Source organism: Meles meles, chromosome 7, assembly GCF_922984935.1.
Source record: "Meles meles chromosome 7, mMelMel3.1 paternal haplotype, whole genome shotgun sequence".
NCBI lineage: Eukaryota > Metazoa > Chordata > Mammalia > Carnivora > Mustelidae > Meles > Meles meles.
The window spans coordinates 121,037,227-121,063,097 of NC_060072.1; the positions used below are offsets into that span (position 1 = coordinate 121,037,227).

A 25,871-nucleotide genomic window follows, 5' to 3' on the forward strand; every position below is an offset into this window, starting at 1 on the left:
GGACCATGACCTGAGTCAAAGGCAGATGCTTAATTGAGCCACCAAGGTGTCCCTAAAAATATTTAACTCCTTAATCCATCTGCAGTTTGATAGGATGTGGCTCTGTATCAGTTTTCCTCCAAAATGCTGACCTGCTGCCCTTATCCTATTTTTAAGATTCCTAGTTCATTATATATAATTATTTTGTATTTAATTGGGGAGTGCTTCTAGGTCTTTTATTCTGTTCTACTGATTTTATTACTAATTCGTGAAATACACTGTTGGCTTTATAATTTATTCATGTGGCTTCTTTCTTTCTCACTTCCATTTCCCTCATTTCTGTTCCTTATACACGATACAATCTAGAAGTTCCAAAATGAGATTAAATTACATTGCTTATAACCACTTTGGTTTTGTTCTTAAATTTAAAGAGAATGTTTTAGCCAATAATTCTAAGTCTATACTGAGAAAACCAAGATATACAAAAATGTTATTTATAGTAATATAAAACTGGAAATAACCTAAGTGCCAAGCAATAGGATTAAATAAATTATGGCACATTCATACAAAGGAATACAGCCAATTAAGAATTAGAAAAATATTTCATATCAGGAAGAAATTTCGTAATATATTAGATAGAAAAAATCTAGTTATAAAACTGCAAACGTGAAAAAATTTTAAAGGACGAGAACATACCAAAAATTGTTAACGTGATTATTCTTGTGTGTGGAACATGATTTTTGTTTTCTTGGTATTTTTCTCATTTTTTGCCACAAAGAAGTACTACTTTTTTTTTTTTTTAAGATGTATTTGTTTATTTTAGAGAAAGAGAGAGTGGAGGGGCAGAGGGAGAGAGAGTGAATCCTCAAGCAGACTCTGTGCTGAGTGCAGAGCCTGATGTGAGGCACAATCCCACAACCCTGAGAGTACGACCTGAGCCAAAAATCGAGTCAGCCATTTAAATGATGGAGCCACCCAGGTGCTCCAAACAAGTACTACTTTGAATAATATAAAAATGACTTTCAAAATGAAAAGGAACTTTGTAGCTCTTTAGCATTGGGCTCTTATAAAATTAAAATAATAATGAATTTACAAAGTGCTTGAAAACAAGAAAAACTACCAAAGGCAAGATATGGAAATAGGGTAATATAAACTGTTCCTGTACTTCTTCTTCCTGATACTTAAGATTCTAAAAGAGGAGGAAATGGGACAACTTGGGAGCATACTGATTCTAGTTGCCATCACCTTTGGATTTTGATCCACAAATGGTGGCCTGTGTTTTCTTTCCCATATTCTAAACAAGAACAGACCCCTCAAAAGAAGTCTGAGGTCCTTTAACTTAACCCTTTGCTCTATAAAAAGGATAAAGTACACCATACCCTTTACTGCTACCAAACTAGGTGTCAAACTAGTGTTACCTGATGCCCACTACACAGAATGTACCATCTGTAAAAGTTTTTGGGAAATAAGGCTAAGACTTAAATTTATCAAAGCATTTGAAGTAGGGGCACCTGGGTAGCTCAGTCTGTTAAGCCTCTGTCCTTAATCTCAGGGTCCTGGGACTGAGCCCTGTGTTGGGCTCCCTGCTCAGCAGGGGGTTTGCTTCTCCCTCTCGTTCTGCCCTCCCCCACCCTTCTCGTGCTCTCTCTCAAATAAATAAATAAAATCTTTAAAATAAAAAATTCTTAAAAAGCATTTGAAGTAAATGAAATAATCAAGAGAAGTGAGTACTCTGCCTGAAATGATCATATTATACAACTGGAAATCTGAAAAGGAAAAAAAAAGTAGTTAACTGGGGACAAAGTTCAAAGAACAAAAGAATCACATATGCCCTTTCTGGGTGGAGTGGTAGAAAAGTGAACAGCTGCACAATCAGTAGCACCTTTAAAAATACCGCTCAAATAGATAACAGCAATCATATTCTCCAGAGGATGGACCCTTGGAGAAAGAAATTAAAATGCTGGATATAATATGAAAAAACAGTTCTAGAGGAAAAAAGTCACAAATACCTTTGCCATGAAAGGAAGTACTTTAGATATGCAACATAGTAAATTTATGCAGTTAGCATAAATGGTGAAGCTTAAGGATCCCCTAATGACAGACATATGGGTACCAAGTGCTGGCAGGAAATAAAACATTAGCTTAACAGCCTAAAAACGTGTCACTTTGAAATGACTACAATAAAACATGCTAACATGCTAAGAACTATTAGCAAGCAAACCGGATTGGTAAGGCTGCACCTCATTCCAGTTATTTCCACTGACAAAGTTAGTCAGCTCCTAGTCCCTTGTGGGAGCTGTTCAAGAGCTAACTCTTCTCCAAGAACAGTCTCAGAAGAATGTTGAGAAAGTAAACAGACCAATTGTCCTATAGCGCATAGTTCTCACATTTTCTCTAGTCCTAAAAAATAGAGATTACTCTCCCAAGTAAGGTCTAAAATTCCACAAGGTAGTTCCAAAACTTCTGATACTCCCCCTACAGTGTCTGCCTGCACTGTTAGAAGATAATGCATGTTGAAAATATATACTGTATACGTAAGAGATGATTTCATCAAAAGTGTTTTGTATTAGCAGCAAAAATTTACTAATTAAGAGAGGCTGACAGGAAGTGTTTTTCTATCACTATCCTTTCCTTACATGACTATTCTCCTCCAAATTGGGATTATTTAATGAAATCAAGAAGTATGTCACCCAGGTCTTACCTAACACTATTATACAACACTCAACATCGAAAACAAAGTATACAAAAGCAAACACTGCTAACAATATAAAGCAAATTCTAGAAACAATCTGCCAAACATCATCTTCATTTTCCCTCTGTAATTAATTGCTTACCTAGTTTTATTAAGAATTCTCGTTCCAAGTCATGTACCTGCCTGATGGATTCTTCCAGAGAGTTACAGAGTTTGATCTTTGGTCTTAGCAGTTCTAGTGTATCACTGATCATGTAATCTATGTCAATAGGAAATGGATGGTCTTTTGTCCAAACCTCCAAACTTTTCTTCCACCAAACATAACGCTGATAACAAATGAAAAATAAGTTTAGCTATAGGAAATTAAAGAACAAAAATATTTTAAAATAATAATCTATATTGTGATATTACCTAGTTAAAATAACTAACAAGAGTTGTACAAAACAGCTAACATTTTTATTAATGGTCAACAGTAATAACCTAATCCAGTTTCTAAGCCATTTGGTGATTTTAATTTTTTTATTACAACTATCAAAAATCCTTTTTAAAGGCAAGGAAAAATCATAAATATCAAATAAATTTCTAGGTACTAAAACAAGGCAGAAACCCCATTCCCAAACCCCAAACAGGGTTTAAATATTTATTTTACAAAACAATAAAACCAAATTCAAAGCCATAGTTTTGATGCGTTTTTATTATTTTCTCTATGCTACTTGCTTTGATTTTTAAACAGGTCAATTAAAATATCTGAAGATACAAAAAAAAAAGTATCTGAAGATACAGTTTTTGAAATATATAAAAACCACTAATCCACACGCATTTATTGGACAGCTACTGTGTCATATATGGTGCTGTTCAGAGATCTTCCCTTGCTTCTCCTAGCCTGATTCCTTCATTCTATCTTCTACTATGCAATTCCTAAGTTTAACTGAAAAGCACAACCCAAGAATTTGCTTATATATAAAAGGGTATCCTTTTGGGTGCTTTCTCCTCTCCAATTTGTTCTAGGTCCTTGCTACTGACATGTGGACTTCAACTGTGAGCTTGTTAGAAATGCAGACTCTTGGGCCCCCACCCTAGACCAAATGAATCACAATCTGCATTTTAACAATATCTCCAGGTGGCGCATATGTACATTAAAGTTTAGAAGCACCGCTGCGAAGGTCCTTTCCATCTGGCCTTCCCATACTTAACTGTACATGTACATTCTCTGACCTAGAACACACTGCCCTCATCCCCCAGGCCTCACTCACTCCTTACTCCCAATTCCCTAAGTATATCCTGCTACACATTTCTGCTTGTTACTCAAAAACTACTTTTGTCTCTTTCTGCTCCTGGATAGTTCTGAGTGGCTTTTTCCTCTCAGTCTGGGATTTCAGAGTGAATGCAAATAAGGACACTCTTCTGAAAGAGAGTTTACTTTTGATGCTGAGAGTTAAAACTGACATTTTGTCACAAACGTTTGGTTTCGATACAGTCTCCAACGTAAGATAGTCCTTGCATACAACCAGCAATCTGACTCTCAAATCTGTAGAATTTCCCTCCCCATTTTTTGCTTATCAAGTCAGAAAACAAGCAAGTTACCAAGTTGTCCTCTACTGCATGTGTACGGTGACAGAACAAAGTTATCTGCTCTTCCCCCAGAGCATTTGCCTCCATTTAACAGCAGCCACTATGTGAAAATATTTCTGATACTTTAAAAGTCGTAATTTTAAATTTATTTTCTTCAACACTAACAAGAGATTATATACATTAGAATGATCATATATAACTGAATGGTGCTTTTGTTACTTTATTTTAGTAACACTTGGAAAATTCAATAGTGAGCAGTTAAACCTAACCTAAGTTAACTTTTGGAACACCAACCTTATAAAAGTTGTAGAACTGTCTCCATACTTTTAAGTTTATATAATTATATAATTAACTGATATTAAGATAGAGAAGCACAACCCAAGAATTTACCATGAATGAACAAATATTTTTCCTGTGTTGAGAAGAGCATATTTTCCCAAAAATGATAGAAAAAAGTGAAATCATTTAGAAACAAGAATTTTAGATGTAAAATCAGAACACAGATGAGTTGAAAATGTTATCAGATGTACAAAAATTCATAAATTACCATACTAAAACAATAATCCATAAATTATACCAAATTTATAAACCATACCAAAATAATTCCCCAATGATCATTGTTAATCATAAAAGTGACAATGCAAATAGAATGTTTATATAGTAGAATTCTTTTCATCATATATGTTTAATCTCTAAAACATCCTTGCAGGAAGAAAAAAAATCTAATCTAATGATGAACACATCTTGTATGTGATATATGAATGCTGTGTTTCTTCTCTAATATTTCTGTAACACAAGCAACGCATTAAATGATGCCAAACTGCATATTTAGTTGACATACCTGAAAGTATACAAGGAAGCAATCAAGTTTTCGTTTACTGGAACCTCTGTCAAAGTACTGGCCACAGGTATCCAAAATAGTGCACACTAGTCTAATTCTGAAAAGGTGTTCAGGAGGATCTAGCGAACTTGGAGAGCCATCTGGGTTAACACCAAATGAAGTAAAAGAATAAAGAGTTCTAAAAATAACAGCTGATTCCACCATTCGATAATTATAAAGTTCCCCTAAGAACTTGGCACTGCTGATACGTCTCTGATTAAATTTAGGCTGGTTAACCTAAAGGGAAAAAAAACACAGATTTCCATTAAAGAACAGTAATGTGCTGAAGAGGTAAAATTCTCCTCTGTCACTTGATAATACCAATTACTGAAAGAACACTAAACAGAGGGGGAAAAAATGGGTCCTTTCCTTATTTTCTAGTAAAGTGATCACTTCTGCATATCCTTTTTAAGAAATGGCTATCTTTAAAATGGTTTACTAAAAAGAACAAGTTAAATATTAAAATTTAGTATTAAGTTATCATTAACTAAGTTGATGATACAGTTAAGATGTAATTCTCCCTATCAGCCCCCCCAGAACTTATTTTTCTGTAATCCATGAATTAATGACAAGCCAATAGAAAGAGGAAACAGTCTGCAGAAATTCTTACCAAAGATTACCAATTCACCTAATTAAAAGATTTATAGATTCCTATGACCTGAGTTCTAGTGCCCTAGAAATAATTAAAATCTATTATACTCTTCCAAAATAAGCCTAACTGAACTTGAGAAAAAGAAGCAAAAAACTCTCGGGCACTAGCCTGAAAGATGACTAGGAAATCTGAGACAACAGTAACTTTAAAGAAACAGTAAATTGACATCACAAGGGAAAAGAAAGGTTTCCAAATTACTCTTTTTAATAATCGGATTTAAAAGTTGTTTAAATTCTCCACAAACTCCAATTTGATGACTTCAAGGAAAGTCCTTATTACCTCCATTCCTAATCGAATATCTTCTAAAACTCCATCCACAACATGGATTCCAACATCTTCTTGGTAGAGGACCAATCCTGCTAAGAGGTTGGCTACACAATGAATACTATTATATTTCACATTCCAGATATTTATCATACAACAAATAACATAGTCTTTCACTTCTTGGTCCTGCCAGGGCAACTTTCGCATCTGTCTCAAAACCTACACGGAGAAAATTTTGTTTCAGTTACTAAGATAAGTACATAATACTCCAATATACCCAATAATACAAATATTTTGATTCTGCAGTCATTTACCTTTTGAAATAAAAAATACTTTAGAGATCCTCTACCAGCTTCTTAACTTTAGAGACAGGAAAAGTGAAATACTTCTAATTATTGGCAAAATTTATTCACATTTAACCTACATCTCTTCATGATGCCCCTAAACTTCCTAGAGTTTCCAGATCTTCAATCAGGCTAATAGTATATACCCATAATACCAGTCACTAAAAACACATACCCAAGGTTTACCAAAAATAGTATTTTCTTTTGCATATCACTAATGTAAATAATCTCAGGTACTTTTTGTAAATCAAAAATTTCCAGTAAATAAATAAACCCAAGATCAGTGGGTTAAAAGATCACTTGATATGGAGGATACAACATTATACAAAACTAACATTATACAGCATCCTGTTTCCTCAAGTGTAAAGAGGGATAGTAACAGCACTTACTCCACAGTCTATTGTTAAGGATTAGACAAGTTAAAATATGTGAGGCACATAGAACTGTCTGACTCATTATAAGCACGACAGAAAAGTCAGCCATTACTATTTCAAAAACTCTACTGGTAATGAGATGGTGAGTAGAGCTCTACCTATAATCAAGTTCCTCCCATTTTTATTCTGGGAGAAAAAAAAAAGAAAAAGTAAAAAAAAGATACTACTGGTAGATTGCAAAGCACTCTTTTCATCTCTATAGCCACCACCCATCTTTTTTTTTTTTTTTTAAGATTTTATTTATTTATTTGAGAGAGAAAGAGAAGCAGAAGCAGGGAGAGGTAGAGGGAGAAAGAGGGAGAAAAAAGAAGCAGAGGGAGAAAGAGAAGCAGACTCTCCACTGAGCGGGGAGCACAATGTGGGACTTGATCCCAGAATTCTGGGATCATGACCTGAGCTGAAGGCAGATGCTTAACCAACTGAGCCATTCAGGCACTGTAGCCACCATCCATCTTTCAAGCACTTAGTATGTTCTCAAATCAGCTTCAGTGGAAATATTAATGTTGTCTCAACCACAGAGCAGCCTATATTTTTAAACTTATAGCTAATTCTAAAATAGCTTTCAAATTGCTTGTTGTTTGAAACAACTACTATCTGTGATTCTCTGAAAGTTGAGTCCAATTTCCAAAGTCACATGATCATGGCTCATTACCCGTGTATAATGCATGTATTACTGCACACCTTTTCTTCTCCCCACAGGTTTTCTCTGTGCAACAGCTAATCTGTTTTACTTTTTTTTTCCTAAAGAGGAAAAAAGTTCTACAATGTGTTGTTTCAACTTCAAGAGCTAACCATGAAATGTTCTGTTCAACATATCCTACTTGAAAGTGAAGTTTCTAACAAGGTAACTGCAATAATTATGAAACAGGTGAGCATTTCTTAACCTTTTCTGGAAAATGACCAAAATTATGAAATTTCAGAGGGACATGGACCTACTAAAGCCCACTCAAGGTTAGGATCCCCTGTACTGAACCAGAATATTAAAAGTCAAATTCATTATAGAATATCAGAGACAAAGTAGTAATTTCAAATATAAATAGTACCAAAATTAAAATCAGAAAAATTAGAATAAAATTAAAATAATTACTTCAGAGTCATAAAAGGAAAACAAAACATCTGTCCCGTATCTTATATTCATCATATGACTTTCACTTTAGGATGATTTGATGACTTGTATAGAAGCAGTCACAATTCAACTTGTGATCTAATCTTAACTCTCCTAAACTTCACTGCTGAAACTTTAACAGCTCTGCTTCAATTTCTCCAGTTACAGAATATGAATAATGCAAGCTGCTTACATTCCTTATCAGTACTTTGTTGAATACTGAAGCAATTTATAAACAAGCTGACCTAGAGAAATTGAAATATATGTCCTGGACCAAAACATTTTAGTGCACAGGCTAGAAGCCAACTGCACTGTTCTTAATACTACAATCACTAGAATGAAAAAGAATTAATTCTGTTGAATATTATATCATCTTAGCACTACTACAAATCTCAAATTTACCTTCTCAGTGGTAACTTTGGAGAGATCCTTGTACAAAAGTTTCCGGACATATTCCTGGAGAGGAGGACGTTTCTTTTTCACTGTTTTTTCAGCTGGAGGTGGGTTGCAGTAGTAATATGCATTCTCCACCATTGTAACGTATCTTGCATCGAGGTGCATTGCTTGTTTCTTTCTCATCATTTGCTCCTAAAATAAAAATGTCTAAGTCAAAATACTTTCATTCTAATGTTTATTCCTAACCAAATTTCTATTCTCAGTGATAGGATTTCAGGATAAAGGACTAGAAAAGAAAAAAAAAAACAACCCAATCACTAGGTATTTCTAAGAATGTACTAGCAAACTATTATACAAAAATCATGTTTTTAGAACAAATTAGTCCATGACTACTTGGTGTTAGGCCTTAGGCTCTGGACATAGCTCTACGAACAAGAAAACTAAAAGCACCCCAGGTTTATAAACTTGTCCACAGCTCTGAGCATCAACCCAAGAGGGGTGATTCAAAACAGATCTAGTCAACCAGTGATAAAAGCTCGTTGCTTTTGCTGTTAAGAGGGGAAAAGATCCACAGAGCCAATCTGATATCGCCCATACCACCATGACTAGTAAATGTTTTTCCTAGCAAAAATAGAGGATTCAAATATTATAAATAAAGACAAGACATTAAAAGCTAGCTCTATCACATTTTTATATACACAGTCTCTTTTATGGCTGGCTTTGGTCTGAGCCAAAAGAACAAGAGCTTTTTCCTTGTTAGGATAAAAATTTGAACTCGGAGTGACGTTTAAGTCGTTAATGTGATACAAGCCTACAGAAAATTTGAAAATCAATTTATTTGATGGCCTCCAGATTAATATTTTTGCTTATTAGAAATAAATTCTGGGGGCGCCTGGGTGGCTCAGTGGGTTAAAGCCTCTGCCTTTGGCTCAGGTCATGATCTCAGGAGACCCACATCGGGCTCTCTGCTCTGCAGGGAGCCTACTTTCTCCTCTCTCTCTCTCTGCCTGTCTCTCTGCCTACTTGTGATCTCTGTCTGTCAAATAAATAAAATCTTTAAAAAAAAAAAGAAATTCTGTTTCTTCATATTAAATATTATTGGCAGAGAGTATTCAAGCTCACAACTGGATTCTAAAAAAACTAAGTTATCTAAAGAAAGTGATACAATCAAGACTTTTGTAATAGTAACACTAATGCTATGCCCAGGGATTCCTAAACCTGAGCTCTTTTTAACACTAACACCAATATTCCCTCTGCCATGACACTTCCCATCCTTCCAAGTCTGCAAGGGAATGCATGGGTATTATCAATAAGCATAAGAACTTAATTGCTTAATAAACTTGATGGCCATTTCAGCATCCTAAGTAGCTTAAGAAATAGCTTCAACCCCAAGTTAATTTTTCAAGCTTATAGTTTTTAATTTTTAAATTAAATTTTATATTTTTAAGCTTATAATTTATATGCTTATGGCACATAAACAACGGCTTCTTTAAACATTCAAGAACATCCATAAAAAACGGCTCTAACACAACAGTATCACCACTACTCGCTCATTTGCATCATTTATCAAAAGATATTTGGGGCTGAACTTAATCCTCCTTTACCATACAGTGAACTCACTGGCAGACAAGTGAGGAAAATCCTACAACTCTCCTGGAATGGCCACAGCACATAAATATGGGAGGTTGTAGTTTAGGCAGAAATGTTTCTTTTTATATAACAGACCAAGATCATAGGCACTGGTCAGTATTTCTAACCCCTGAAGTAAGTCAAGAACCTCAAGGTCTTGCTAGGATCCTCAAGCCCTTACCAAAAGTACACTGGTCCTCAGGTGTGATTCTGGTGATCTGAAAAGAAATCTTCCACAGGTTTCTAGTAGAGTACATGCCATTTCAATATGGTGATGGGAAAAGTCTGAAAGAAGCATCTGTAATAACAATGATGATGAGAAAACACAAAAGATAACACTTCGATCCTGTTAAAGAAAATACAGATCTAATGTGTATAACAACTTCAGAAATGCCAAGTGTGAAAAACAAAAGCTAGTCTACTTTGTCTTAACAAGCTTCACTGATGAGTATCTTGTGTTCAGTCACAAAAATTTTATATAAAATCTTCAATATACTTAATGCCTTTTCTTTCAGAAAAATACACAAAAACTAATATCAAAGCCTTTTGTATATAATGACTATTAGATGCTATGTATTTAAACACCTGTGACATACACAACACAACTAACATCTTCTAAATTGCTTTGTTGTTTTTGGTTTATGGGACATTCACTTGTAAAATTCTGACCACAATAGGCGTTCTGTATGAAGATTAGAAACATAACACATTACCATAACATTTCAGTATTTATCCTCCTAATCTTTTTCTATGCACATTTTCTAAACCAAAACAGATTCAAACATATCACATTATTTAATAACTTGGCGTTTTTTAGCTAATATGACTATTTTGCTGTGTCCTTATTTATCCTTCTATGGCATGATTTAAAAGAGGCATATTACTGCATAATATGAACTACACTAAAACCTAAGTGATTCTTACTCATTGGATATTGAAATTGTTTACGATTTCTTACTACTTAAACTATGGGACAAATATCCTTGCAGATAAATTTGTACATTTATTATTTCCTTAAAGCAAACATATAGAAATGGAATTTCTAGGTCAAGGAAATGTATACCCTTCCTATGTATCTGTAATAATTACTATAAAGAAATACTAACGTTTAAATTGTTCCATGGTATGATTCCCTTCAAATACAGCATTGAGAAATCTTTCACAGTCGTTTTTAAAATGCTGTCCAGAGATTCCCTAAATGTACTCTGCTGTCTTCTGAGATGCTCCAAGTAGATTTAGGAAACTTAACCCCTTAAATATTTACAATGACTATTAATATTTTAAACACTCTTAAGAAATCAAGCAATAAAGAAACTTGGTAAATTTGTTTAACTTGGGGTTTTCCAAATGTACGTGAATTCACGAGACCCACTTTGTGTAATATACCTAACAACCTAAGGAAATCAATTTGATACAAAATTTGTCAGTCATGATCAATTCAAATTTAGAATTATTTCATCTCTGCTGCATCAGCTTTACCACATATAATTACTTACTAATTTCTAGCTTAATTCCATTGTGGACAGAAAACATAATCACGTAATTTCAGTCTTTTCTAATTTGCTGTGATTTTTGTTGTTGTTAGTTATGGTAAATGATCCACGTGCACCTGAAGAGATTTTAAGTTCTGATGCTGCTGGGTATAGTGTCCATTAGATCCAGGTTGTTAACTGTATTGTTCAGTTCTGTATACACGTACAAATTTCGTCTGCCTTTTCTTTCAGTTAGTGAAAGTGTTTCAAAGTCTCTCACCATGACCGTGGATTTGTTTACTTCTTTCCTTTTTGACTTTTGCTTTATATATTTTGAAGGTCCTTTACTGGATTCATACTGATTCAGGAAGGTAACAGTTTCCTGCTAAAATTAGCTCTTCGTCATTATGAATTGTCCTTCTTTATTTACAATAAATGCTTTGTACCTTAATTGCTTGATGATAATGAAAACAGGTATATTTTCTAAGATTTATTTCTTTATTTCAGATAGAGAGTGAGTGAGCAAGTGAGCATGAGTGACAGGGAGAGAGGATGTCAGACTTTGTACTGAGCATGGGGCTCGATTTCATGACCCTGAGATCACCACCTGAGGTGAAACCAAAAGTTGGATGCTCAACCAACTGCACCATACAGGCACCCCAAAACCAAGTGATTTTTAGTCAGTTCTTCCACGGTATACTCCCCCCACTTTTTTATGTTAGCCTTTCTGGCCTTCATATTTGTCTTTCTTGCAGGCAGCCTACAGTGCTTTCTTTTCTTTCTTTCTTTATTTATTTTACAGTGTTGTTTTAATAAAAGTCTTACATTCTTCAGGCTTTTACTTCATGTATTTTGCCCCATTACATTTCATGTAATTACTGTTATAGCTGTATTTCTATCTACCATACTATTATTTATTTTTGGCTCTGCTCATCTATTTAAAGTTCTCTTTTACTCTTTTCTTGTCCTCCATATTAAACAAATATTCCTTACTTATTTCATTTTTTTCCCAGCATTTATAACTAAAACTTTGTCTACTAAAAACAACTCAAATAATGCAGCACTAACCTTTAAACAATGTAATGTATCATTTTTTGTGAACATCTTAAATTTAGTTAATTCTCCAATAAAACGAACAGTTTTGTTCTTTGTTTCAATATTGATCTGGTCCTTTTTTCGTACCTACAAATTAAAAGAAAAGAGACATTAGTTTAGAGAATTAACATTTTGAAATCTCGGATAAGAAATGTAATTTTAATAAGATTGCATTCACCCCAAATATTTTAAATGAATCTGCATAAATTTCTTGCTATTCAAATTACTTTAAGTTAAGGCAAAGTAAGCTCTGTGGAACACGAGTGCTGGGATATGATTTGCAAACAGTTCCATGGTCAAATAATTTTGGGAAACGATATACTTTATTGGACTTAAATAGGTTCTCAAGTAAAGAAGCCTGCTTAACCTAATTTAATTCATTTATTTAACAACATAAAGCTCCTTTTGAGATGTTAGCAACTACGAGTTAACATCTCAATAATATTATAAGGAACACACTTTACGAAATGCTGCTTTAAAAATAGTAAGTACCAAGAGCTTATTTAGGCAAAAATATTAGCAAGGCTTAGTGTATTATACTTATGAACTACAGTATGCATTTTCTATCATAAATTCATTACAGTGAAATTTTTTATATAATCACTATTTTTTTTTAATCATCAGTCATGGTTGTGTATCAAATTTCAAACCCTTTACAAATATAAGCCTTCTAACTTAGGCGCATGTTTCAAAAAATATTCGGCATAACAAAATCCTATTACAATAGTACAAAGCAAACGTATGTCAAGATAAATGTAAATGGATTACAATTTCATCAGCAAACAGACTAACAGCAAACACTCTAAAAATCTTTTATGTGAACAACAGTGACAACAACATAGTGGTGTCTCAAATAGTTTAATGTACTTTTTCAGAATCCTCTCCTGTCTTATTCAGTTGTTCAAAATGGTGGTGCTTTGAACCAGTTTAGTGTTTTCTTTTCCAGATTAGTATCCTATCTTATTTGCTCCACGTAACAACATTCTGAGAAAGGAACAACAGGTTATAATCTGATTTAATAATTTAACAGCAAAACAACACAAAGCTCTCAAATGGCTTGATGAAAGATCAGTACTAAAATCCCAGTTTCCTATTACTTGAAAATTCCACTACCTTAGTATGTGCTGGGTTTTAAAATAAGGCCTAACCTCACCAGCAGCTAGATGATTAATGACAGTCATTTATATAAATACTAAACTTCTACATACTCAAGGAGCTAACACTTGGATTGAATTTATCATCTTCATTTTTAAGGACCTACTTTCTATAGCAAGCACAGATAGGTGTTAAGATTTTTTAGCTCTTCAGGGATAATTTTTAAATAAAACTAAGTTTACTCATTTAAAACATCAGAGCAAACTAGAAGCTCACTATAAGCATTTATTAAAGCATCAATAAAACTGCATCGATTAAAAATAAAATCACAGAATTCAACTTATAGAACTTTAACCTTGACTGTTTCAGCAATTCAGAAAAGAGCACAGCTTTCATAAGTATCCTTTCACAAATAAATGTTTGTTAAGTACTACGTATGAAAAGCTCCTCGTACTGATTTATCCTTTTTTTCTTTTCTTTTTTTTTTTTTAAGATTTTATTTGACAGACAGAGATCACAAGTGGGCAGAGGCAGGCAGGGGTTGGGGGGACAGGCTCCCTGCTGAGCAGAGAGCCCAATGCAGGACTCGATCCCAGGACCCTGAGATCATGACCTGAGCTGAAGGCTTAACTAGCTTAACCCACTGAGCCACCCAGGTGCCCCTGATTTATCTTATTTTATGAACTCTTAGGATACACTAAGAATATGGATTCTGGACCAGACTTGCTGGGTTTAAATCCCAGCTCTATCATTTACTAGCTGTTACTTACTCTGCCTCGATCTCCTCGTCTTTAAAATGGAACTAATAAAAGTAACCTACCTCAAAGTTGTGTCTTAAGTCAACTGATACATGTAAAGCACACACAATAGTGCCTGGCGCTAGGAAGAGTTCAATAAATATTAGCTACTACTAATTTTATTCATCTTTGTATATTTGTATCACTATTATGTGGACACGAAATAATTGTTTATGGAGTGAACAAATAAATGAAAATGCTTAATGTTTATAGATTATCGCAGGGACAAAAAAGAGCAAATAATCTATAGTCAGAAATCTGAGCCCCTTTCAGTCATTCTACACCATTCTGGGGATATATAATCGTGGGTAATTCACACGAACTTCCTCAACCACTGGCTTGCCTAGTAAAATATAGATAAAAATAAGGATGGAGATGATGACAGAGGCAGTGGTGGTATTAACAATAGCTACGCTTCACTTGATTTCTAAGCAACTGGTTTACAGAACAAAATATTATACTCCCTTCAAAATGGTATAAGAGATGTTTTAAATGATGGCAAAATGCTTCAGTGAGAAATAAATAATGGAAAATTATATACTATAAATTCATCCCCCCCGCCCCGAAAAAACTACAGAGGAAAAAAAGGTAAAGAAAATATACAAAAAGATTAATAGGTTTGCTTTTGGGGCGTTTAGGTGGCTCAATGGGTTAGAGCCTCTGCCTTCGGCTCAGGTCATGATCCCAGAGTCCTGCGATCTGGCCCCACATCGGGCTCTCTGCTCAGCAGGAAGCCTGCTTTCTCCTCCTCTCTCTCTCTCTCTCTCTCTGCCTGCCTCTCTGCCTACTTGTGATCTCTGTCAAATAAATAAATAATAATAAAAAAATCTTAAAATAAAAAAAGTAATAAGTTTGCTTTAAAGTGATGAAATTATGAGGTTTCCCCTCTTCTTTCTAAATTATGTATCTTATATTTTCTAAAGAACCCATGCTGAGCATGTCTTTCTTCTACAGCTGAAGAAACAGTGAAACCAAAAATGTGTAAGAAGCCACTCAAAAAATAATATACCAAAGCTGAATCTTGAGAGGGACTGGGGCTGAGAAATACACAAACATGGCTTTAAAGATCTCTTTGGGTGACTCTGCATGTACAAGCTCTTAGTAACTGCTGTGGAACATTATACAATTTTAGGTATTACTGAGCATTATAACTTTCAACACAAGTAACATAGTGTACCATCTACAATTATTCTTAAATATTATTGAGGGTAAGGAGGTACAATCTAAGTAACATGACAAAATTGTAGAATTTTTAAATGAATTATGAAAAATAAATTTTGCCTCATTCCCTCATTTTCAGATGAAAAAAATGAAGGCTTTTTAAAAGGCTATAACTTATAAAAAAGACTGACTTATTCTGACTATTCATTATTTTCTAGTCTCATCTGTTGACTCCTTATGATCAAAAAGGTATGTCCAAACATTTCTGCAGAAGTAATTAAACAATGTAAAATTTTCTATATATTGGGGCGCCTGGGTGGCTCAGTCGTTAAGTGTCTGCCTTCGGCTCAGTTCACATCCCAGGGGTCCTGAGATCAAGCCCCACATCAGGCTCCCTACTCAGCAAGAAGCCTGCCTCTCCTTCTCCCACTCCCCCTGCTTATGTTCCCTCTTTCCTCTCTCTCTCTGCGTCAAATAAATAAACTTTAAAAAAATGTTTTCTATATATTTCTAGTTCAATGTCTCTTACAGAATTTTACTCACATAATCAATCTTAGCAAAAATGTTGCTTACAACTCATTTATTAATGACAGCTAAAGCTGAGATCAACTGAATAACTAAATTCATAAGCATTAATAAAAACTCTTTGGATACACCAACATATAAAAATTAAGGCTTTCCAAGGCCTATCTAGGAAGACCCTCCTCCCCAAACTGGTCCTTCTATAACTTCACCCAAATAAACATGATACGCTGTCCTCTATAATTTGCTCATTTTGTTCTACATAAACTTTATTCATTTAATCATTCTAATTTTTTGGAAAATCTACTAGACACTAGATACTAAGAAGGCACTAAGTCTATAAACAAGTAAACTTTCCCTCAAAGTTTATTTTGTGCTGTGGACCACTGATCTCCAGGGTGAAGTAGGTAAGACTCTTGATCTACTAGAGTGTCAGAAAAAAAGTCTTGGAACATCTATTTATGTTTTGATCTCACACTTTTCAATTTACTTTTATTTTATAAATTTACATAAAATATTTCATACAACTGCAAATATATACAATTTATATATAAGTATGCCAAACTGGGATATGTGGTCAATTTATTCTACCACTAGAGAGATTTGATTTAAAAAGCTGAAAGACTGCTAATTTTAAAAATGTCAGTCAGGGGCACCTGGGTGGCTCAGTGGGTTAAGCCTCTGCTTTCGGCTCAAGTCATGATCTCAGGATCCTGGGATCGAGTCCCGCATCAGGCTCTCTGCTTTGCAGGGAGCCTGCTTCCTCCTCTTTCTCTCTCTGCCTGCCTCTCTGCCTACTTGTGATCTTTGCCAAATAAATAAATAAAATCTTTTTTAAAAAAAAGGTCAGTCTGATATGTTTATATTTAAATAAAAGCTGTCCCTCTGCCGTAAAGTAGGCTCTGCTGAAAATTTGGAAAGCATGGAAAATTAGAAAGGAAATAAATATTTCTTATTGCCCCACTATTCAAAGACAGCCACTGCTAACATATTGACACGTAATTCTTTTCTTTCTTTACGTTCCAAACATTTTAACATAACTATAAATTTATTCTGTGTAAGATTTTACAGGCTTGCTTTTTTTTTTCCACCAGAAGAAGCACTTTCTGTATGCTACGAAAAATTTTTAGTAAGTATTACTTTCGATGGCTCTATATCATTTCAGCACTGCAACTACCTGACCATTTTCTTAATTCACTGTTGGGCTTCTAGCTTACTTTCCATTTTTTCCCCACAATTCATGATGTGAATAAAGCTTTTTTGAGTATATAGGATTATTTACTTAGGACAGATTGTCAAAGTTGTCCAATGTAAAAATGCCTGTAAGAATCTTGAAACATATTACTTAATTCCTCCTCCAAATTCTGACCTCAAGTGCATGTGGTTTCTCATTTCTATTATCTTTACTAATCTGTTGGTCAAATTAGTAGATTAATTGTTGTTTTAACTAGAATTTCTTTGACTACTAGTTGAGATTTCATATAGTTCTGTTAACCAGTTTTATTTCTCAGGTGAGATTCTTAAGCAAAGGGTATGATTGTGATAATATGCTGGAATTAGAAGACAGAGACAGGGAAGCCTAAGTAAAACACTATTCTCATAATTCAAGCTATGAAGAGGAGATGCTATATTTGAAGAAGTGTTTTAGACAATAGCACCAACAGAATTTCGTGAAGGCTGGCTCCGGAATGTCCAAGGAGCAAAAGTAGAAGTACTTCTCTTAGGGACTAGAGAAAAAATATTGCAAACTTACAGACAGAATAAAGGTTGATATGAGGAAGTGAAGGCTAAAGATTTTTGTGAGAATTCATGAGTTTATTTTATAAACATATTTACCTAGAACTACATGAGAGCTTTCTAAGCACCAAGGTTCTGGCAAGAGACATGTATTTGAGGTTGCTGAGAAATAAAAGTCAACTAAAGCCCAGGTAAAATGTGCTCTGTCAAAAAGGAGGGTGAAGAAGAAGGTCTGGGGAATGCAAAAATACAGACTCAGCTGGAAAAAAGTAGAAGATATTTTACTCTTGATAAAAGATACTGAGAAAAGCAGTCAAGTAAGAACCAGGAGAGTGTGGTGGGAGAAAAGGGATAATTATTATTGTAATAATATCTATGAGTACTGCGTGATGAACTTTATATCCATTATTTTGCGTAATACATAAGAACAATCCCATCTGAAAAGATACCAGTATTATCCCCACTGAAGTAACTCGACCAGCGTTAACAATGCTAGCAAGTGGGGCAGACAGAAGGGCAGAAAAAAAGAACATTCCAGCAGTTTAGAATCTGTAGGGACATCAACTAACTTAAAGTGATTAAGAGGATGCTGGTGGTCTCTGCCAGGGCGCTATGATGAAACAAAGGGTAAATGTCAGAAGCAAAAGAGACAAGTATACTCTAAAACAACTCGAACAAAAAGCAAATGAAAGAGGGTGGGAGGTGAGGTTGAAGACATTTTCTTGTTGCTATTTTAGTTTCACTTAAGGATGGTAAACTTTAGGCACATATAGAGACAAAAAGCAAGTCACTGGCAAAGTCTGCAGACGTCGGGGTGAGAAAAGATAGATCCTGGAGGAGGCAGAAGTGATCAAGTTATTTGATCAAGTGACTTCAAGTTACTCTTCTCTCCCCTGAAAGCAGTGGTTCCCACAGTATTCTCCTAGAATTCCGCTAAGTCTCTGAGTTGTAACAAAGCATTACATCAGGAACGAAACTTCCAAGTCCCGCAACTCTCACCCCAATTATCAAAGGTGGTAAGCGACAGATACATGAATAGAATATTCTTAATGTTAAATTTCTCACCAAAAGCATTAATTATGCTTGGTCCAGCATGTATGTTGTTTTTGGATTTGGTTGAGGGGTATATGTGTGACTCATATAATAGAGTCATACTGTCTGCCAGGAAAAGTTTCGTGTTTTGCATAATGGGATTAAATAAATCAAAAAGAATATCATAATTCTTGATGCATCAATCCCTGAGCTGGCAGCATTTATCAAAGTGTGTTCTTTGACCCCTTCCAGGAGGTTCAAAGTACACATTACACTATTAAAGCTTTGAGAATTCTTAAAAGAGAACAAAACAAAATCATTTAACTCTCTTGATCTCACTGTTTCCAAACTGCTTTTAAAACACAGAAACCGGTCCTTGCTTAATACTACGTATGAAAATCCAGAACATACTTCAGCAAAACCTGCCCCAGAAAAATCTTAACCACAAATCTCATATAAACTAATTCCTATGGCAAGAGGCCTTTAGAAGTCATCCCACTCTTCACTGAAGACTTTTTCCTTCTCTAAACTCAAGGTTCTTACTCCTGAACAATTCATTTGGCAATTAAACATGCAATTTCTTATAATATTGAATATATTCAGGGTTTAAATGTTTATTTCACTCTCATTTTTGTATTTATGCCTTTTCTTCACAACTAGGTTGTGAGATTCCTGTTCTCAGGAATTATTTCTGTTCTCTGAGCACTCAGCAATACCAATTTCTGTATAATGAGTGCAATAAAGTACATACTGGGCACAGCAAACATTTATTTGCATCACAAGCAACTTGCTATAAAGCTAAGTTTGTCAATTTTTTCCCAGTGGCTAACATAACCACTTGAATTTCATGCGTTTTCAGTCTACAATATTCACTTTCAGTCACGTTTAAGGAAACATTTTACTCCTTTCAAGGCTTTATTTATATCCCCTTACAAGGTGGTGGGTAGTGTGGATTTGGAGAACAACTAACAGCCAATTTAAGACTCCTAGAACCAGAAAGGGAGAGAAGCTGTTTGGAAACCGGTCCCTGGTACTTACCAGGGTACTCTTTAAGAACTTACCGCTATACAAGATAAAGACTGTTAAGGCAAGAATCAATAAAAACATGGGCTATCACACCATTCACTGCTCAGTTAAATTATACAACCTCGGGTACCCCAGACATTTGGACTCCCGACACCCCAACGGACATCCTCCAGGCACTGTGCCCTGACTTGCACAGCCAGTCCTATGTTTCTTCTGAGAACACCAATGAGACCTGCTGGCTCTCTAGACCTTAGAGAATGATTTTTAATTTACAAAAGCAAAAAAGTACAGTATCTGTAGGAAATAAGGTAGCAGCAACAGCTCATCTCCAAACTGGAATATACTATTATCAATTTCAAGCTTTCTTGAGAAAATTACATTTTAAAATCTCAGAAGCCCATTAATTCTGAACCCTTAACCACTATCAAATTTCAGAAATATGCTTACCAATACAAAATTATATTCTTAAAGAATCCTCACTCAACTTATAAGTATATAAATATGTGTGTATACATATATAACAAAATAAATGCTTAAATACATACATGAAATCTGAAATCCCCCCTCAGCATGGAACAAAGATCCTCTGCTACATCAGACATGCAGGGATGCAATGTAGCAACCAATCTTGCATAAAATGGTAGCAAATCCAACCTGCAAAAGTTATATGTGATATATGTAAAAGGAAAGACATACCAGAAGTAATTAATCTTAAAATTTAAACTTTCTCAGATATATTCACACATTACATGATAAAAACTAATAATCGTACAGACGTGCCTATTTATTGCCATCATAATGAAGCATATGGAAATTCAACCTGCTTTGTGAAAGCTTACTAGTAATCTGGCATTTGCTATTCAGTGCATTTACCGCACAAATGCAATTTCACTGAGTACACAATTTTGATAATATATGAAATACCAAGTGCAGAAAACATCAAGTTTTGACATGGCCTGAATTTTTGATCACATAATTACTAAGTAAACAAATCTAATGGTAACTTAAATAGTGCAAAACAGAATCCTTTTAAACTATTTCCTTCTTTATCCACAGGTAAGTTATTTGGAAACTTTAATGTCTAAAGTGAAAGGGTAACCAATAGCCAAGATGGCATCTAAGAAGTGAAAATATTATCCAAAACCCACACACTAACTTCTGCATCGTATTCATTACAGAACCTACTCAGATTCACCCACAGTGCCTATCCTCTCTTACTCTAGAATATAACTGGCAAATATGTGGTTATTCATGCTGCCACCCCCTTTCATTATTAGAGCACTTTCTCATCAAACCTGAATGCAGCCCCAGAGTCCTGCTTAACCCAGCACTCCAGGCAGCCACTACTAATCAGAATGAATACACAAGCTAAAATTACTTTCCATTCCTGCCACAGCCATTATTTTATAGAATTTGATTACCAAATGATGCCAATACTCAGCAGACGCTGCAGATTAGCAGCAGTGAGGAATTAACAAAAGCAGCTGCGGTGACTGCATCAAGTCATAGGGAGCTAACAGTGAGAAAGGAAGTTAAAAATTATAAAAATTCAACACAAAAGCTCAAAAAACTAAGCAGCCCACAGCCATGGAGAGCAGAAACACAAAAATCCTACAGGTTATCCCTGAATACATCACTACAGAATAGTGATGAAAATAGTTTTGTCATCAGAGGAAAAAGTATGCACACCATGCAAGGCTTAGGATTAGATCTGGAAAACTCAAAGCATGGACAGATTAAGGCTCAGCTGGAAAAAGAAACACAGCAAAGAAAGAAAGAATGGAGGTTAATCTGAAAGGTGGAGAGAAGTGCTCAAATTCATACCTAAGAGCCTAAAAACCTTTGCATTCCTCTTTGACCATTATAATTTCTTTCTTTTTTTTTTTAAGATTTTATTTATTTATTTGACAGAGAGAGAGGTCCCAAGTAGGCAGAGAGGCAGGCAGAGAGAGAGGAGGAAGCAGGCTCCCTGCAGAGCAGAGAGCCCGATGCGGGGCTCGATCCTAGGACCCTGAGATCATGACCTGAGCCGAAGGCAGCGGCTTAATCCACTGAGCCACCCAGGCGCCCCTATAATTTCTTTTTAAAATTATCATTTAGTTCGTTCTTAAGTGCCAGGCTCTGTCCTAAGCACCTAATAATATACTTCATTGAACTTGTTGATACTAATAACCATCCTATAAGGTGGATATTTTAACTACCACTTCAGAAATAAGGAAACAGATGCTGAGAGAAATCAGGAGAATAGTAGCTTTGTATTAGTGACTCAGTAAATTTTATTAAAGGCATCACACCTTTCTTTACTGAAACAATGAGAAGTTTAATCCATTATATAAAGGTCTAACGCAAAATATTTAATGTTAAATGTTACTTTAAATGTTTCTTTGAATTACTTAAGAAGTTTTATCAACTGAAGGTTAACCACCTGTCATACAGAAAATATGCACATGTGGGACACATTACTCCTCGATATTATAAAAATGAAGTGTTCCCCTTGATATATTCTCATAAGTAAATAGCAATTTTCTTCATGTCTATTAGCGTAAAAAGCAAGCCTTCAACTTTCTTGCATAACAGATGGATTGACGCTAATAGCAAATTTACTTCATAAATTTTTAAACTTTGGTTGGAATATTGTATTTTAATATAATTGTAATACATTTTAGTTAGAATATATTATCACGTTTTTCATTTGTTTTTCAAACCCACTTGAGCAACAAATACTTTTTTGTTTCCGTTCATAACCAATTGCCAAATACAAATAAACTACTTACACCTATGCCGGGGTTCTACCACCCACAACTGCTACAATTTCCAATCAGAAAAATGAAGAATACATTAAATGAATACAAGAGCTGAGGTCATAAGACAACAAAGAGGAATGTGCTCTGAGTTAGGAGACTCAAGTTCTAACTCTCTCAAATAGTACTTCTGTAACCTCTAGTCTCAGCTGCCCTGGCTAACCCTCCCATGGCTGGGAAGCTCACCTCAGAACTTCCTCACTGGCTCTTTTTTCAGCTGGAAGATGCTTTTCTCTCTCCCCAAATATCTACACGTATACCCTAACAAAGGCCAAATCTTATTTGGCTAATAATTCACCTGCTCAATGAGACTTCTTCCAAATACTCCCCTGAAACCACAAATCCACTGGGCCCCATGCCCCAGTCCTCTACCCAGCACTATTTTTTTAAAGTAACATTTTCACCTTCTAACATATTATATAATCCACTTACTTATTATGTTTATTATCTTGTCACCCTTCCCCACCAGAACATAAGTAAACTCCACGGGAAACAATTAACTAGTACTCAACACAGTGCCAACAATACAGTGGGTGCTCAGTAAACATTTGTTAGATAAATAAATGTTACTGGTATCTCACAATTAGGTTTATTTACTAATTATTTTCTTTTTTGAAGCAGGCTCCATGCCCAGTGCAGAGATCAATGCAGGGCTTGAACTTACAACTTCTGAGATTGAGAAATGAGACGAGACCAAGAGCTGGACACTTAATCAACTGAGCCACCCAGGCTCCCCCAGGTTTACTGTTAACTTTTAGTCAAAAATATTCTTCACCACTCTGAGGAAGGATCATCTGATTTTTATAAAAATAATATTAAACTTCATCAAGTTTTACATTTTATCAAAGCTAGCTTATCAAATATTTTATGTACTTAATAGAATAATCATATATTTTCTTATTTTATATATAGGTTTCCTATTTAAAATATCTTTTTAATCCTAAGATTAATCCTCTGATCCTGCTGGATTTTTATTTATTATACTATTAAATATGATTTGCTAGTTTTTTACTTGGAATTTTTATATGGACATTCAAAAGTGAGACTGGCCAATCCTTCAAACTTCCTTGCTCTTTCTTACATTCTGCTCATTCATAGTAGGAAACGGAGAGTTTGCTTTTCTATGCTCTAGAACAAACAAGAAAGCAGAAAAATCACTTTTCCATAAAAGACTGAAAGAACTCCAAAAAACTATCCAGGGTGCCTGGGTGGCTCAGTGGGTTAAGCCGCTGCCTACGGTTCAGGTCATGACCTCAGGGTCCTGGGATCGAGTCCCGCATCGGGCTCTCTGCTCGGCAGGGAGCCTGCTTTCCCCTCTCTCTCTGCCTGCCTCTCTGTCTACTTGTGATCTCTCTCTGTCAAATAAATAAATAAAATCTTAAAAAAAAAAAAAAGCCTTCTGACCTCACTTTCCCTGTCTTTAGGTGGCTTCTTCTAAAAAAAAAAAAACAAAAAAACAAAAAACAAAAAACTATCCAGTCTTACTCTATTTATGATGAAATTAACTGATAACTTCACTGGTCTACTTTATCTTGAAATAATTTGGAAATGTATCTTTTCCCCCAAAAATTCAATTTCACTGTGATTCTTTCAAGTGCTTTTAAAAATATTTCTAGCATATCATCGGGTTCATTTCTTAAACTTTTAAATGTTCTTTTTGTTTAAATTTTCTAAATGCTTCTCTATTTGGATTTTAAGAACTAGCTCTTGAGTTTTTAAAATTAATTTTAATTTCGGTTGTCTTTCTCAATGTATCTTTCAATACAATTTAAGATTATATTCACTTAGCACAAAAATTTTAACCTAACTGTATCATTTCCTTTTTCTTCTTTTCCTGGACAAGTTACTTATACTTTATTTCATTATTTTCTTCTTCTACAAAATCAGCCCAATCTACAGCAAAGCTTTTTTCTAGTCCCAAAACAAAGTTAGAGATAGTTAACCTTTCTAGAAGAAACCAGTCTGTGCTATCCATTTGGGTTATCAGTGAACTAACAAATAGGTAAGTGCTTTCAGTTTCCAAAGCGATTTTAAAAAAATAGTTTAAGGATTCCCTGGAAGATCTTAACTCTTTTATGCCTTTCCAGATAGTTAGAAATCCTGGGATTTGTTCTGGCCACATGAAAGTGAAGTTAGATATTCTATTTTCTCGGAATCCTCTACTCATATAAAGCTCACCAAGTTCTTCTCAAGTTAACACTTTTCTAAAATTCCTCTTTTGGGGCTCCTGGGTGGCTCAGTTATTAAATGTCTGCCTTCAGCTCAGGTCTCAATCCCAGGTCCTGGGATGGAGTTCCACATCAGGCTCCCGGCTCAGCAGGAGGCCTGCTTCTCCCCCTCCCTCCTGCTTGTGTTCCCTCTTTCTCTCTGTCAAATAAGTAAATAAATAAATAAATAAGATACATAAATAAATAAATAGAATTTCTTTTCCATTATACCTATCACAATTAAAAGGATGGCTGAAAGTAAATGCTACCCTGCCCTATTTAAATCTTCAATTTCTTGACTGTTCATCCATTATTTCGCAAAATAAAACCCCTTATGTTATAAATAAGGCAATAAATTATATATTTCTTCAATGTTAATCCAGCTTAAGTATGCTTTTCTGTCTGTTCTACCCCCTCTATGCATGCAAGGCTGCAAGGGAATGGAGTGTTAAATGCTATGCCAACCACATTAAAGGTATTAACCACAAAATAAAACATTTTAATGAAACTAAAGAATAAAATTTATATTAAAATTTAGGCTAGATATGTATTTTTAGACTTTTCTGAAAGTCAACTAGAAAATAAACTTAGATCCTCCCTCTGAAAACAATTTTTGTCTTCGAGAGTGAGGATTATTTTTACCAACCGTTAATGAGTGAACCATTTGAAAAAAAAAAAAAAACAAACGTTTTTTTCTTAAACAATAAAACCTTGCTTACATTTTAAGATCTCTTAAATCACACATTTAAGTATCTTACTAGCAGTTAATGATCATCAAGTTAGTAAACATCCAGTCATTAACTATAAGCAATAAAGAATGCAGAAACACATTTTGTTACTGAGGGGAAAGAAAAGAAATTCTTAAAGGTTTTTATGTCATAATCAATCAGCTTTCTAAAAGAAATGTCCAGCTTTTTTTTTTTTCTCTTTAAAATCTAAAGAATTTAAGTGTTGGAAGGTATTAGTTTTACCTTGTTCA

At 34.7% G+C, this 25,871-nt stretch overlaps 1 protein-coding gene across 2 annotated transcripts in view; it reads right to left on the bottom strand.

The window, feature by feature from the left end:
* The window catches only part of UPF2 (UPF2 regulator of nonsense mediated mRNA decay), a 110,854-nt gene that overhangs the window by 31,684 nt on the left and 53,299 nt on the right, over positions 1–25,871 (bottom strand). For both annotated transcript variants that reach the window (XM_046012479.1, XM_046012480.1), the window contains exons 9-15: positions 20,430–20,538; positions 12,488–12,601; positions 10,129–10,245; positions 8,325–8,510; positions 6,055–6,258; positions 5,085–5,360; positions 2,814–2,997 (exon numbers count right to left, since the gene is read on the bottom strand). In XM_046012479.1, coding sequence (XP_045868435.1) covers positions 2,814–2,997; positions 5,085–5,360; positions 6,055–6,258; positions 8,325–8,510; positions 10,129–10,245; positions 12,488–12,601; positions 20,430–20,538 — 1,190 coding nt within the window. The remainder of the gene's footprint in view (positions 1–2,813; positions 2,998–5,084; positions 5,361–6,054; positions 6,259–8,324; positions 8,511–10,128; positions 10,246–12,487; positions 12,602–20,429; positions 20,539–25,871) is intronic.